The sequence below is a fragment of the Caretta caretta genome, chromosome 16 (assembly GCF_965140235.1).
Source record: "Caretta caretta isolate rCarCar2 chromosome 16, rCarCar1.hap1, whole genome shotgun sequence".
Taxonomy (NCBI): Eukaryota; Metazoa; Chordata; order Testudines; family Cheloniidae; genus Caretta; species Caretta caretta.
This window is the reverse complement of record NC_134221.1, coordinates 18,234,544-18,250,759: the sequence shown is the minus strand read 5'-3', so window position 1 is coordinate 18,250,759 and position 16,216 is coordinate 18,234,544. Positions and strand designations below refer to the sequence as shown.

General features: G+C 44.8%; 1 protein-coding gene across 5 annotated transcripts in view; it reads right to left on the bottom strand.

Moving 5' to 3' along the window:
- Nucleotides 1-6,091: 6,091 nt before the first annotated feature.
- RXRA (retinoid X receptor alpha) overlaps nt 6,092-16,216 on the bottom strand; it is a 228,856-nt gene continuing 218,731 nt past the window's right edge. For all 5 annotated transcript variants that reach the window (XM_048823159.2, XM_048823160.2, XM_075120337.1 and 2 more), the window contains one exon: nt 6,092-16,048. In XM_048823159.2, coding sequence (XP_048679116.1) covers nt 15,901-16,048 — 148 coding nt within the window. In that variant the 3' untranslated portion in view covers nt 6,092-15,900. The remainder of the gene's footprint in view (nt 16,049-16,216) is intronic.

The window sequence follows — 16,216 nt, the reverse complement described above, 5'->3', positions numbered from 1 at the left end:
GGCTGTGCATTTCCATAGCGACAATTCCAGGAACAAGCACTGGAGAGAGAAATTAACTAGACCAGACTTGAGGCAATCAGCTGCCTCAGCTTGGCACATGGAGAGAAGCCAGGAGGCCTCATTCAAAGATTAGTTTCAGAGTAACAGCCGTTTTAGTCTGTATTCGCAAAAAGAAAAGGAGGACTTGTGGCACCTTAGAGACTAACCAATTTATTTGAGCATGAGCTTTCGTGAACTACAGCTCACTTCTTCGGATGCATACTGTGGAAACTGCAGAAGACATGATATACACAGAGACCATGAAACAATACCTCCTCCCACCCCACTCTCCTGCTGGTAATAGCTTATCTAAAGTGATCATCAAGTTGGGCCATTTCCAGCACAAATCCAGGTTTTCTCACCCCCCCCCCCCCCACAAACTCACTCTCTTGCTGGTAATAGCCCATCCAAAGTGACCACTCTCTTTAAAATGTGTATGATAATCAAGGTGGGCCATTTCCAGCACAAATCCAGGTTTTCTCAGCCCCCCACCCCCCTCCAAAAACCACACACACAAACTCACTCTCCTGCTGGTAATAGCTCATCCAAAGTGACCACTTTCCCTACAATGTGCATGATAATCAAGGTGGGCCATTTCCAGCACAAATACAGGTTTTCTCACACACCCCCCCCCCAACACACACACAAACTCACTCTCCTGCTGGCAATAGCTCATCCAAACTGACCACTCTCCTTACAATGTGCATGATAATCAAGGTGGGCCATTTCCAGCATAAATCCAAGTTTAACCAGAACATCGGGGGGAGGGGTAGAAAAAAACAAGGGGAAATAGGCTACCTTGCATAATGACTTAGCCACTCCCAGTCTTTATTTAAGCCTAAATTAATAGTATCCAATTTGCAAATGAATTCCAATTCAGCAGTTTCTCGCTGGAGTCTGGATTTGAAGTTTTTTTGTTGTAAGATAGCGACCTTCATGTCTGTGATTGCGTGACCAGAGAGATTGTGCTGGAAATGGCCCACCTTGATTATCATACACATTTTAAAGAGAGTGGTCACTTTGGATGGGCTATTACCAGCAAGAGAGTGAGTTTGGGCGGGGGTGGGGTGAGAAAACCTGGATTTGTGCTGGAAATGGCCCAACTTGATGATCACTTTAGATAAGCTATTACCAGCAGGAGAGTGGGGTGGGAGGAGGTATTGTTTCATGGTCTCTGTGTATATAATGTCTTCTGCAGTTTCCACAGTATGCATCCGATGAAGTGAGCTGTAGCTCACGAAAGCTCATGCTCAAATAAATTGGTTATTCAAAGATTAGGTTCCATTGATCACCATTGACAGAGCACTGGACTAGGCACTCAGGAAGGCTGGCTCTGCTGCTGGGTGACCTTGGGCAAGTCATATCTCCTTTGTGTGACTCAGTTTCCCCATCTGTAAAGTGGGGGGTCACGATGCGAACCTCCTTTGTACAGTACCTTGTGGTCTTCAGATGAAAAGTGCTAGATAATCGCTAGGTACTATCATTAGTCCTCAGAGCTAGTCAGACTGCTTGCTCCTCCCTTGGTTAGTGCATAAGTGGTGAGCTGACCCCCAGCACCAGCACCTGTATTCATTGTTCGTAGGGATACACTGAAAGGTCCAGATGGATAATTTGCAACCTGTGAGTTGTTTGCAAAGTATCACTGTTCATCATTCATCCTGTGTGACTGGTCCCCTAAGTCACGTGGTATTCTTTCTGCTCCCGTGATTGGATAAGCAACTGTTTTTTTCCCTCTTAGGATGACAAACAGTAAATAATGTCTTTTATTTTTCAGACAAATAAACATTCATGGTGAAAGAAGCAAAACTCTCAGGATTTGGGAATAACTGCAGGCATAGAAATTTGTCATGGGCTAGTGGATGAGGCACTAGGTTTGGAGTCAAGAGGCCTGGGGGCTATTCCCAGCTCAGCCACTGACCAGCTGTATGACCTTGGATAAGACACGTCACCTCCCTGTGCCTCAGTTTCCCCTCTCATTCTTTGCCTCATCCCAAGCATTTGGGGCAGGGACTGTCTCTTACTATGTGTGTGTACAGCACCTAGCACAGTGGGGCCCTGATTTTGGTTGTACTATACTACACTATAAATAATAAAAAGCCCACAGAGAGCGAGCAACTGATAATATGACCCCATGAATCACAGTGAATCAACCACACAGTGCTTTCATTATTTCAGTTGTGAATCAGAGTCCTTCTGGTCTTCAGTCAACTCCATCTTTATCAGTATATTAATAATTATGCATATTTTAATGATTTTAATTAGGTTCTCCCTGGCATAATAGTTTTCTCTCTCTCAAACACCAGTTAAAGTATATTACCAAGAGAGTGGTTGCACATAAAGCCCTTCTAATGAATTTCAGTGTGACCATCTGAATGGGTTTAGATTGTGAGGGACTGAGTCTTAAAAGCATCTTTTCTTTTAGCCTTCTGCAGTGGCAAATCACCAAGCCAAGAGTCATTCCTCACTTTGTTAGTAGAAAAACAAAACGTGGGTTTAGTGGAAGTGAGATGTTTTGGAGTGCCATATGGAAAATGTTGCATGTAAAGCCAAACAAAGGTTTGCCACCAGCTTTGCAGGGGAAAGGGATGCTAAATTTTTATGGATAGTATTTTTCTCCTCCCTTGGGATCTCAAGACCTTTTGAAATGAAAATTACACATTTTACGGAGTACTTAACTATAAGCTTATTTTTAACCCTTTCCCATATTTTAACAACAAGAATTCCCCTCATTAATTTAAAGGAAAATAAGAAGAAATACTGCTTTACACAGTGGTCAGTCAACTTACGGAACACACTGCTGCAGGAAGTTAGTGAGTCAAATACAGTGCAGAGCGTGAGGGTGGAAGGTTAAAGAAGCTATGGTGAAAGTAAAGCACATGCTTCAAGGGAATAAGCTGATTGGCTGCAAGGGTCAGGAAAGAATATCCTAAATCTAATCACAACATTACAAAATTCTCAGTGTGCCTTTATTGGTTGTAGGGAGTGCAAAACAGAAAGAAGCAGCAGCCATGCTTGAAACAATAGGAGATGGCTGTGAGAATTCATGCACACGGAGTTGCACACATTAAGTAGGGCCCACGGATGTGTACAAACCAGAGAGCGAGCTGCAGGTCCGAGTTTCAGGTGAGCTTGGGGACAGTTGATGGCCACTAGTTTCAACTGAGTTTCTCTTCTAGTTCTGGCCTTTGCTCAGAACAGAAACTCAGAGTGACCACAGACCCATAGGGCATGAAACAAGATTAAAGAGCTCCCCCGTGAGCCTCTTTGAATTAAAACCACTGAGAGCCTCTCCCAGACCTCTGCCTCCTCTGGTTGCAAAGATTTCCCAACAGGGTTTCTTAAAAATGTTCCTCTAAAGGCAAGTACAGCACCTTGCCCAGCAGGTGGCAGCATCACTTTGCTCTTGTCAGCATACCACTTTGCAGGGACTCCAGGCCCACCCTGAAACCTCTATCCCCAGCAAGTTTGGCTAATCAAGAGGAGCGTTGCTTTTTCTGAAGGAGTCTCCCAAAGGATAGCCTCCTACAGAGAGATAAGAGCAGATCTGGCCTGATGGTTTGGTGACAGCCAGAGTATACAGTTCTCTGGACAGCTGGGCCTTGCTATTCAATATCCCTCTGTGTTAATGAGTGTGCTAACAAAAGCAGACACTTAGCAAACAACAGAATGACACCGATGCTCCCCTTTCAATGAACAGGAATGCAGATTAAGTGGGTTATATCATTTATCCACTGCTATAGATGAGCCAAACAACCAATCAGAGTTTGACATCACATTCAGAACGGTTTGACTGCCCTGCCTGAAAGCAATTATAATGGGGCAATATGGGACAAAAAATATTTAGATGATTACTATATCCTGTGTTAGGGGTCTAAGATCCACAGGGATAACGCAGCTAGAACCCAGTCCAAATCTCAGATGTGCTGGAGGCAAAGCTATCTTGTCCATCTGTGGAACTCTCTGCAGCAGGAGACCAGAATCAACTCGTGCTTGATTCCAAAGCCCTTAGAACTCATTGACTTTCATAGGACTTTACAACACAATGCAAAAGGCATCTCTTCGCATAAACCCTTTCCTCAATTCAGGCTAGGCATTTTAGTCTCTCTGGGCTTCAGTTCCCCTTCACATTCTGTAAAATGGGTAACAATCTGCTTCACAAGGGCGCGGAGAGGGTAAATACATTAAAGACTGTGCAGTGCTCATATGCTCTGCTAGGCAACCGGTGCCATGATGTAAAGTACTAGAGATAGACAGACTGTGATTCAGCGTGAGTCCTGATGGTATATTAGTATTACTCCTAGACCAGAAGGAAAATTCAAGGGAACTCGCCCTCCATTCACCCTGCTTTTACACCCAGCATAATTCAATGCCCCTTTCCACCTGTGTGTGAGAGAGGAGAATCAGGCCAAAAGGCTCGAGCTTCTTCACACAACAAACTCAGCTAGTCCAGTATCTCTGTTCTGGGGAGAGATGTCACTATGGATACCGGATGTGATGGGGAGGCCTGCAGAAGTGTTGCTTGGCAACTTGATGCAGAAGATTGAGGTCCCCACTCAGGCCGCTGGAACTGTGCCCACAGTGACAGCTGCCCTGACCCTCCTTGGAGGCATTACGATGATTATCCTAATGGGCTGGTTGGGGTGAAAAAGCCACTCGAGAGGGACTATTAAGAGAGAACTAGCCCACGCTCCTTGGACAGTTAGTAAATGACAAAGTACCAGAGAGAGAAATGATCTCTCGTGTTGTGTTCCCAAAGCCTCTATCCCCGCAGGATTGAGTCATGGCAAGAAATAATGGAACTTTGCTCTCCTATCTAAGGATCTCAAACCACTTTACAAACCCTAGCAGCTGATGGCTCACAATTCCCGCTCCCCACTCCTCTGAGGAAGGGAAGTGGTGTCACTTACTACAGGGCATGAGGAAGTTAAGTGACTCCCCCATTGTCACAAAGCAAGTTGGTGGCCCAGCTGAATAGAGCCAAGGACTCCTGACACCCAGGCCAGTGCTTAAACCACAAGACAATCCTTCCCAGGGCTTTGCCTGCAACTGCAAGCATGCACTTAGCTTCGATATGTTTCCACCTAGAACGCTGGACCAATAATGGATTTGTCAGTTCGCTGGCAATTTCAAAAAGTCGGGAAAAAAATGTTTCGGGTCAAACAAAAGGTTTTCTGTTGGTTTCAACCATTCTGAAACATTTTTGGAATTTTTTTTAAAAATAAATTTAAAACCATAATGCAACTAGCGATAGCCAAACCAATAGACCTGGACTTCCCAAATGCAACCTGGATGTCCTAGTATGTCTCCACGAAGAGCTCTACTAACATTAACCAGCCTGCGCAACCCTTCTGGGGCTGGCCACTGTTATTATTCCCATTTCACAGCCACAGAGCCCAAGGCAGACAAAGATGAATTCAGGAGACTTGCCCATCGCCACAGATGGAGAGCTCCTGGGTGCCAGTGTTGGAACACAGGAGTCCTGTTCCCTGCAGCTCACCTCTCCAACAGCTCCTGACTCTGGCTGTGGTTCAGACAAACCCCTCTTGATTCATTCCCCTCCCCGGCTCCTGCTTGTCAGTGTTGCAAGTGCCAAAATACATCCATGACACCTGTTCCTGCAGTATTTCCGGCCTGTTCTCATCAGATTTTGGATCAGCGCCAAACTTCTGGATGCTCGCAGTATTGCCGGCCCCGAGCATTCAAACATCAGGAGTCAGGACCCAAAATATCATGAGACTGGCTTAAAAATCATGATTTTTTTCAAAACGAAAGCTGAGATTTGCCTTTTATCACATGCCTTCAGGAGCTGGGGATTTAAGAAAAAACACCAGCTATCACAAGACTCATGATAAAATCGCGAGAGTTGACAACACTCTGAGTGGACCTAGCTAGTCAGATCTCTGAACCAGCCGGGGTAGCATCCATGCACCAGTGTCCAGCTTCTCCTCCACAGGCTAACGAGATCTTTAAAAATATAGATGAGTTTTGTACACTCAAGGCCCTAATTTCTGGTGCCCAAAATTTGGACAGAAGAAAAGCCCCCACACATTGATTGTATGTAACAGATTTTATTACATTAAACAATAATCATCTGATACCAGCAAATCAAGAAAAGTTCAAAACAGGCGCTTTGATCTCTGCATAAGACAGAGAAATCCCAAAAAGTTTTCCAAGCTCCGCACCTCTTACTCCCTTCATGTTCTAAGGCCATGAGAAAGCAGCAAATTGATCATGAACCCTCCCCCGGGAGGAGAGGAAAAGAATGGAGAGGGGAGGGAAGAATAGAGAAACTTCACAAGTGAGATTTCGACAAACACAGTGTTGATCACCAAGAAGTTGTGAAGAGTAAGAAAGAAAGAAAGAAAGAAAGAAAGAAAGAAAGAAAGAAAGCTGTTTCATGTTTACTTTCTTTTTTAAATATATAAACAAATCTTATGTTAAAAATAAATGTATTTTAAAACCAGTGAGCAGCTTTTAAGTCAGACTACTCATCAATCACTACAGTGAATGTGAGTCCTCTGTTAAAGAGAAAGAATATCACATCGCCATCGGTCCTAGCCACCTAGCTCCACCCTGGGAGAACCAAAAAACACAGGAAAGGGAGGTAAATATTTATTCTCCAAACACATACAGCTGCCTGCAGATTAACAAGACAAATAACCAGCCTCTGAGACAGGAGCAATGAAATTTGTCAACTCAACAGGCTCTGTGTGCTGTCTGCCCCTCCCTTCACCTGAGATACTGCCTTGGGGGTGGGGGGTGAATTTCAGCCCTATGCAGAGGCCCAGAATGGGCACTGTGTATTTAAGAGCATATGTGGGATTTCAGCGATGAAAAGGCCAGACCTTTCTTCACTCAGCAGCATCCGACTGTGTCCTTTTCCCCATTACCATGTAAAATCTAACCTATTTGTAAAAACCACTCTCCATTTTTCTTTAATTTGTCCTTAGAAATGGGGCAAAACTGGAAGCTCAATTCCAAATATTCCCCCTCAAATGCGATGGATTTGGAGGGGATCCAGCGGTGAATGGGATCTGTTTTCAGACTGGATGCAGCCAATATTTCCAGGGGAACAGCACAAGATGGCTAACATCTCATATAGCAGCTGCTCTATCCAGAAGTCCCCCGTTCAAAATGGCCCAAATCAGCTGATCTCCCCAGAATCCCACAAGACAACATTTCACAAGAACAGCTCACACCATTTTTGCAGCTGTCAAACCTGAACCACAACCCAATCCCTAGCTCTCAGAGCTTCGAACTGCTATCTTAACCCTAATCTAGATCCAAATACCAGGCCTGACCCTGATCTCTGTTACAGCATGAATCAGGAAAGATTCCGCTGAAGTCAATTGAGCTGCACCAGCATTAGCTCAGAGTCAGGTCCAAAGCTCCTTGGGGCCCATCTTCTGCCATTTCACCCTGTTGCAGTATTGTATACTTAACCATCATGACTACAGTACTGTGCAATAACAGCCTCAAACTCCGCAGTAACACTACGCTGTAGCATTAGAGATTATTACTGCAGTATATTTTCCTAAAGGCTTGCACTAGTGAGCACAAAATGCAGCGATCTTGCTAAATATGCTGAGTTTAAGGTAAAAACTTCCCCCACCTCCCTTTTCAAACAAAATGTAAGTGCTTTTTAAATTCACAGATCAGCACTAACTCAATTTAAGCCCCCCCCAACATTTTGATCTATTCTGTAGCAATTGGAGAACATTCACCTCCACTGTAAACCCAAGAGCAAATCCAGTCTTCTTTGTAGCACCAAGTTCAGGTTAGAGCCCAGACCACTGCTAGCAGCTTCTGTTCACACACAAACTGCCTTAGGAATTCAGTGACACCTCCCTACACTGCAATGCTCCCACTTGAGGGCACAAATTGGACATCAGCAGGGAAAGTGGGTTTAAAACAACACAGTCTCCTGGTATCTTCATGCCAGCCCTCAGGGGACAGAGTGTCAATATAATGTTGTCACTGTGCGAGTGAGAAGTGTCACAAAAGGACCGGGGTGCACCTACTCTCCATGCTGAGCCGAACACTTAGTGGATCCCAAAGGGGCATGGATTAACGTCTCCATTGTGCAATCATGGTCCTGCTATATTAGTTCAAGGTATTGATGTTTTACAGTGGAATAGGCTACCCAAAAGGCAGCCTTGCTCCTCTCTATACTGGCTGATCACAAGCACCAGAGCTGCACAAAACAATCCCCTGCAGCAAAAGAAAAGCCAAGGGGTAACCTCTGTTCCCAGACCCTCACCCACCCCTCCCATTGATATCAATTGTCCACGTAGGGCCTGATCCAAAGCCTTCTTGATGTCAATGAAAGGACTCCATGTGCACAGGACTCTACACCCTTAAGTCTGACTACGGCCCACAAGGTGCAAAACTGAATTGACATTGGCTTTGGATCTTCCATTGTGCATCCACAGCTCTCGTCATCAGCAGTAGGGGTTTTACACTAGGCACCATCCCTATGACCTGTTCACCCTAATCTCCAGTGATCAGCCTTAACAGCTTTCCAATGGCCTGCATTAATTACAACACCTGAGTATCTGCAGCATTCCCTCGGGATCCTCTATGCTAAGCAGGGAGAATTATGCCACCGCTGTATTTCTATTAAGTTATCTAAGGCAAAATCTGGAAGGTGTTAAACGGGTGATTTGCCTATGGCAGAGGGAAAGCTTTTTCCCCATAACAGCTAGTATCCAGTTTGCTTCTAGGAGTGCCTGGAGTTCTGAACTGTACCACGAGCATTCTCTGGTCCTACAGGTGTTTTGGCGAATTCAAAGGCTCATCTGGCTGAGCAGCAGGCAATGGGGAAAGGAAAATGTCTGTTTTCCTTCACCCACCCACCCAACCCAATTGAAAGGTTTCGGGCCACTTGCGATCATGTATCGCAGAGCATAACACCAATACAGGCTGCGTATTCTGGAGCGCATGGCCTGGGAGGCGAGGAACAGCTTGTGTTTTACACTGGAGTGGACAGTTCTGTGGTTCTCGAACGGGAATACAGCTCTCACACAACGGTGGCTGGCTATTGGACTGAATTTCTGTCCTCTGTCCAACCGTAGACAGATCATGTGTAAACCAAATGGTAACAATAACCTAAGAGAGCCGTCAAATCTCAGCCTCTCTTCTTCTGACATCAAGCAGCTCAGGTTGCCCAGTTCAGGAAGGGAAAAGAAAAAGTCACGTGGAGTGGAAATGTAAACAGGACTAAAGGTGGCCACAAGGTGGAGCTGTGCACACTGGTTCATTACAGATACAAGTGAGAAAACATGAAGTTTGCCAGTGATTCCATTGAAGTACCGGTGGAGGACACACTCCAAAGCCCAGGGAAGTCAATGAGAGAGTATTTACATTGACTTCAATGGGGTTGGGATCAGGTCTTTAAAGAGTAAATCAAAGAACACCCATTAAGAACAAAAGAGGGCTTGAACCAGATTATATTTTAAAACGCTCGTATATTTTCTTTTTTTTCCTCTTTTTTTTCCTCTTTTTTTTTTTTTTTTACAATTCTAATACAATTGTTCATCAAAATACTGGCGTTTCCAGCAGCATTTTGTGTGTGTGTGAACAATAATATACGGTAGTGATTTCACAGTAAAACAGACCTGCAGGAACGCCAGATAAACATGACAAGAGACCAAAAAAATTTTTTTTTCAGAAGTGGTGGGGGAAAGAATAAAAAGTCCATTAAAAAAAATATTTCCAAAGAGATTTCATAGAAAGCCTTTAAAACACTGTCAATTTTTTCTCCCTCTCATTCAGGTTTCCGTCCCTTTGGTGGAACATCTATACAGAGAGAAAGAGTTTACAACAATCTCTATAGAAGCAGAAATAAAACAAAGAATATGTAAGGGATAAAATTACATTTGTACAAAAATAGATTTTTTAAACTTTATTGATGATTTAGATATTTTTTCCTTATCTTCTTTTTTATTTATTTCTGTTTTTTTATTTTTGTAATTCTTTCTACATTTTATTTTATTTTAGCTATGCACCCCATAGCTAAGGCATCTCTCGCTAAGTGTTGGGAATTGCTAAAGCTATTTTAGTCAAATCACCTGCTTCTAAAAAAAAAAAAAAAAATAGCATCTTAAAATAGATGCATTTCCTTTGTCTTGAGTTATAAAGATCCGGTCTTGGTGCAAGCCAATCCAGAAGGGGTTCTGATACAATGTACTTGCTTACATGAAGCAAAAATGTATGAGAAAAAAAAAAGAATCAAATTAAAGAAAACAAAAAGTCTGTAATTTGCTACGGTTATAATATATGTATATGTGAGTGAGGATATTTATACAGTGTATATATCTACAGTACATACATGTATACACACACACATATGTATCAACTTAAAATAGATCATGCACTCTGGTCACTGATGGGGACATCATCAGCTATTTAGCCACAGCTGGTAACAGGGGCCAGCTACAAGGTCACATGTCTCCATCCTTGACCCCACTTCTACCACCACCATTTAGGATTGTCCTCAAAGAGTGCCAAAATGTTGACTGGGAGATTGGTGGTCAGGTGTGGTTCCTTTGGTCCTGCTCTGATGATGAAGAACCAGCCTTTGTTCATTTGCTGATTACAAACATTTAAGTTCCTCTTGCCCTTTGGAAAAGAGCAAATCACTTCAGGGCTGCTGAACAGTCCAGGTAGAAGGTTGTGTCAGCTTTGCTGCTGGATGTGTGCCACTTAACCCGCACTGATTTCAACGGGCTGATGGGTGGTGGCAGTGTGGGAAGGGATGAGCAGGCAAAGAGTCAAAGGATGGGTGGCTGAATATATTCTTCAGTTACGCAAGTGGGCTGCAGTCTGTTCCAAAGAAATATACGACTCAGAGAGACTGGATCTTACAGTTCACTGGAGAACTCCAGGGACTGGGGGTGTAGCCAATTTGCTTTTCCAGTCCTGGACCTTTGAGACAAAACCAATCTGATGTATTACTTTTCCCCCGCCGCAGACTTCTCTGGGTTTAGGCTGGAACGTTCCCCTTCAATGGATGTGACGCAGATTTGAGTTGAAACCGCTGTCTAAAGGTTGAAAGTGCAGAGATCAGCTTGGCTGCCAGGAACCATGGGGCCAGTTACACTGTATGTTGCCTAAGTATACAGTACATGTATGTTTTCAAGGCCTTTCACGCAAATAGTTCCGCAGTGAAGGTTTTACATGAAGTGGGTGTTTGGGAGTTAGGGATTGGGGGAGAAGAAAGTGGGGGGGAAGGTGCAACGGCTTCTTGAGGAAACATCCTAAAATGCACATTGATTTAAGCTCAGTTTGTTCCAGGATCCAGTGGAAACACACACACAAGGCAGCGAAGAACATCCAGTGTGGTAGGTGGGTGGCTGAAGAGCTGATGTTTGTGCTATCTTTAGAAAATTAAAGATTGTCCCACCAAACAAATATAATAATAATAAAAAAAACCAACCAAGAATTAAAAAATAAATCACCTTAATCGAACCAGATTTTGCGAGAATACTAATGTCTGGTTAAGTAAAAGTCCTAGCTTTCTAGTGAATAATGTGCCTTTCCTTTTTTACCCATGTATCACCTCTTCAAACAAGCATGTATTATAGTTATAATAATTATAATGATGAGGAGGGGGAAAAAAACCAACGTGAAGGAAGATACAAATGAAGGAGTCAATTAAATCCAAGTAAAAGCAGGTCACTTTAAGGCTGCTGCTGCTGCAAAAGTCACAGAGCCCATGTGGGCTTCTGTGTCACTGCAGCTGGGGAACAAGCAGGGTCGGGAACATTTGGGTTGGCATTTGATTTTGGTAACTGTTGCTTGCAGGTCCTGAAATGGGTCGTTCATGTTTGTTCAGGGTAAAATACGTTCCTACAAATGCTTCCTCGACTCCCTGGGGGCCAGATCTTCAGCTGGTACAAATCACCATAGCCCCCACTGACGTCAATGCAGCTCTGCCGATCTGCACCAGTTGAAGATCTGTCTCTACCTCTGCTGAAACACCCCTCGAAATTAAAAAGAACCTCATGCTCCATGCTTAGGAGGCATTATTATTATTATTCTCATTTTAAAGAAAGGAAAACCAAGGCACAGAAACGTGCCCAAGGTTACGCAACAAGTCACTGGCAGGAGTCCTGACTGCCAAACCGCCTGCTGTAACTGCTGGATGATACTTCATCTTTACTCTACAGTATTCTGCAGGGATGCTCAAGTTTCTAATACTGGTACTGCAGTGTTTGACGCTATTGCTCTAGGATACTGTACTATTTATTTACTGAAGAGCTGGGGAAGCCGTTTAGACTCAGATGTAGTTCTACATTAATGTGGGTGAGATGTGCTGAATGCTCATTAGATCGCAGCTCTGCCCACCTTTCCCCAGGGGGGCTCAGAAGTCGTCATCCCCCCCGCACAAGTCCGTCTTTGGCCTAAACCAGCCCCTGTTCCCTAGCTCCTTCTGACGGCTGATGAAAAGCTGGCTAAGAGCTCACATTTGCAACCTAGAAAAACAAACAGCAACTCAGACTTCCAGTCCCAACACAGCTCCTTTCAAGCATCCAATTGAAAAAAAAGGGGGTTCTGCCCAATGGAGATAAACAAGAGTAAAGGTTTATTACAGTGCTAGATTCAATGGGCTCTTTAATAAAGCACCCTGATATTCTCGGGCAAGCAGGCTCTAGGCAGACATAACACATAATCCAGGCTTCTTAGACTCCTAAAATGTTTAAACACCTGAGATTCAGTAGCAATGACAGGGATGGTGATCCAAAATGCTGGTTAAAAAATAACCATGATGCTTTTGGGCTCAGATCCCATGTGCCAGCCTGGTAGGAAGTTTACAGGTACCCGCAATCCCCTGCTGACCGCTCTCTCACGCTTCCGATGGAAATGCATAGACCATGATGGTCCACATTGGCATCCTCTAGATAACTATGTTCTCTTGCCTTGTTTCCTTGGCAAATTCTTCCAGGACGAAGCTGTTTAATAATATTTTCAGCAGCGCCCAGGCTGCCAAAGAAACGCAGCCAAACACGTTCCCTGCCTCTGTGGAGTTGACACTTCAGGCTGGCCTGGGGGTCAGTTATGACCTGAAATCCTTGTTTAACTACAAGATGGCCTTATTAGCTGATGGAATTTGAACTGCCAGCATGTTTGGAAAGTGGGCAGCAGCTGCAAGATTGAGTATCAACCATGCCTCTGAATGAACACAGGTAATAGCCCAGGGTTGGATTTGCTTGATCACACTTGACTGAGACACAAAGCAGCTATTTAAAGAGCCAGTTGTAACGAATGGGGCAGGAGAAGAAAGTTTTGGATGCTAATAATTTGTCATTTTAAAGCACAAACCAAATAAAAGTAGCAGGGAAGTCCCTGGTAGGGAGCCAACTGCAGGCATCTCGTTCTTGGCTTGGCCCAAATGCTCCTTTCGTGTGTTAAGAATAGCTACTTTCCTCTGAAAAAAAATCAGCAAGATACTTCATTGTTTCTTCTGCTTTTCCTTTTAATTTGTTTTCTAGCTTGGCCTCAGGCGACACCTGGCTGATTCGCTGCCCCCTAAGAACCCTGAGGATGTTCCCCAGAGTTTGTGCAGTGCTGTGTTTTGGCAAATGCACAGGGATTAAGTGAGAAACCAGCAGTCTGTTAAAAAAAAAAAACAAAAAAACTGATCCACCTTCCCCACACATTTTTTAAAGCGTCTCCTGCTGCCTGGGACAATCAGCCAACAGGCTGAAGAGCTGGAAAAATCTGTAAAAGTGAGATCCAGCAGACTGTGAAATAACCTCCCTACTCAGGGAAGTGGTGGAGTCCTAGTTGTTCAGGTCATTTCAAACTGGACTGGACAGAATTCTGGGGAATAGACTGTAGGGAACGATCCTGCTTTCGAATGAATGGGCTAGATAAGATCTTATTAGTATCTCTGATCAGCAAGTAATTGCTCCTCAGTGGTTGTGTTTCTAGGATCGAAGCATTTAGGGAATTACCTAAAAACCCACCAGCCACCTTGCTGTCCAAGAGATCAGAGATTTTTGACAGGTTTCAGAGATTTTTGAGTGATCAAGCTAAAGTTACTGCATTTTTGTTTCCTGGCTAAAGCAGAATTTTTATAATACAGCTTCCCTCAGAATTACCACAGAAACATGGAATATCAGCCAAAGGTACTGCAAAGGTAAGTAGTCCCTTCAGTGCTCCCTGCTGTTCTCGGATATCTCCCCAGGCATGGCAAAGGTTTCCTGCCCGGGCCCTTCCAAAATGGAGGTGTTCCTGAATGCTCATCACGTGTTGTTCTAAGAAAATGGTGCGAGAGTCCAATGGAGAAAGCAAAAGGGTTTTTTGCGGGGGGAGGATGAGGGGATTTCTTTGAAATCTCTATCCTGAGATGGTAAATGTAATATTTAACCAGAAAATGGAAAATCACCTTTTTGGCCACTAGGACAGAGCTGCAGCCCCATTTCCTGATCCCTGTGGGGAGCACCAAATCACCCACAAAAATCAATAACTAGAGCAGACGGGGAAGAGTTTTGGGGAAGGCACAGCCCTCACTTCACCAATCAATCTCACCAATTAAGTGCTGCCCTAAGGCCCAATTTATCATTGCCTGGCACCCTGTGCAGTCATCTACACCCATGCTGCCAAATCGTCAGATGAGGGTGGTAACATTTTACACTGGTGTCAATGATTTGCAAAACGGTGATGAATTGGGCCCTATCGACGTACACGTGAGCTGAAGAATCGGTTATTCGCACCACTCTGCCATCAGTCCTACTGCCAGGCAAACTGGCTCTCCCAGAAGCCCTGACAATCTAACATCAACCAGTTTGCTTGGCCTGATTGAGCAAGTGTGCGTGGACACCAGAATGTGAAATGCACGTAGCGTTATGGGTCATGACGAATGCCTGCGTGTTAAGGGAGAGGTAGGGATCCCAGTAAGACTCTTAGGAGGGAGTGGGAATTGGAATCACTGCAGCCTTAAAGCAACCGCTACAGACTTGTGCAATCCGGATGGTTCGTGTTTTGATTGGCTAGCTCCACAACTGAGAGAATAGTCATCTTTGGAAAAATCATGACACGCTGTTGCTTTTCCAGAAGGAAAGCAGGGCACTGAAGTCACCGCCGTCCACACTGCCCTCCACACACAGAGGGGGGCTCAGTCTCTCGGTGTGACTGGTCATCTCTCCGTTCAGGTCATTAGTTTGGGGAGGGTGAAGGGGATAAGCGATCAATCGCACAATCCCCTGCTTTTCATTTAAAAGAGAAGGCTCTGCAAAAAATCCTCATTCGCGACATGGCAGGGGCCATTCCAGAGCGGCTTTCCTCGAGAGAAGTAAATACTAATTGTTAGAAACCAAAAATATATATTCTTTCCTCTTTCAAAAACTCCATCCTCTGAAAATATCCAGCTGTGGGTAAGCAGGATTAAACCACTCCCCCAGTCCATCCAAACCCCAGCAGCTCAGAGTTCCTATGGGTGGGATCAACCCCGCTGCCTGCTTCCAACCAATCATCTCAGCCACATGCAGAAATCCAAACCCAACTACGGCAGGGGCAGACAGGGAGCTGAGAAGCCTGGCCTTCAGTTTGGCTTCAAACTCAGGTGTGCCAGGAGGCGGAGCAGGGGGGTTGTTTGCTTCTGAAACGCTACATCCCACCTCTCTACATCTAAAATAGTAAAACAATCGTCAGCCCCTTCGATGCAGCGGTGACAAAATGAGCAGAAGTCAGTGTGACGAGGAGGCAAGGGCCAGCGGGGTGTCACCCTGGGTCAGACAGAGAAGAGCGGATGGGGTCTCTGGCACTGGGGAGAGGGAGGAGGAAGAGGAAGAGTGGAGGTGGGAGGAGGCTGCTGAGGCCCCTGCTGGGTGAAGGGACTGACCCAGCTGAGATTCTCTATGTCATTTGGTGGGGTGCTTCCAGCATCTCCATCAAGAAGGTGTCGATGGGCGTGTCTCCTATTAGCTTGAAGAAGAACAGGTGCTCCAGGCATTTCAGGCCAATGGATCGGAGGGCGGGGAGGCGAAGCAAGAGTTTCGCAAACCTGCAGGGGGGAGCAAGAGTGAAGAAGAGAACATGGTTAGACCCCTCACACTCAGCTGGTGTTGTCTATCGGATTCAGAGGCGCAGTGCAGCATGGAAGGGAGAGCTCGCATGGCTCCTGTGAACATTCCTGGTAGAGATGGGTCTAGTCCAAGCACAGGTCACCCTT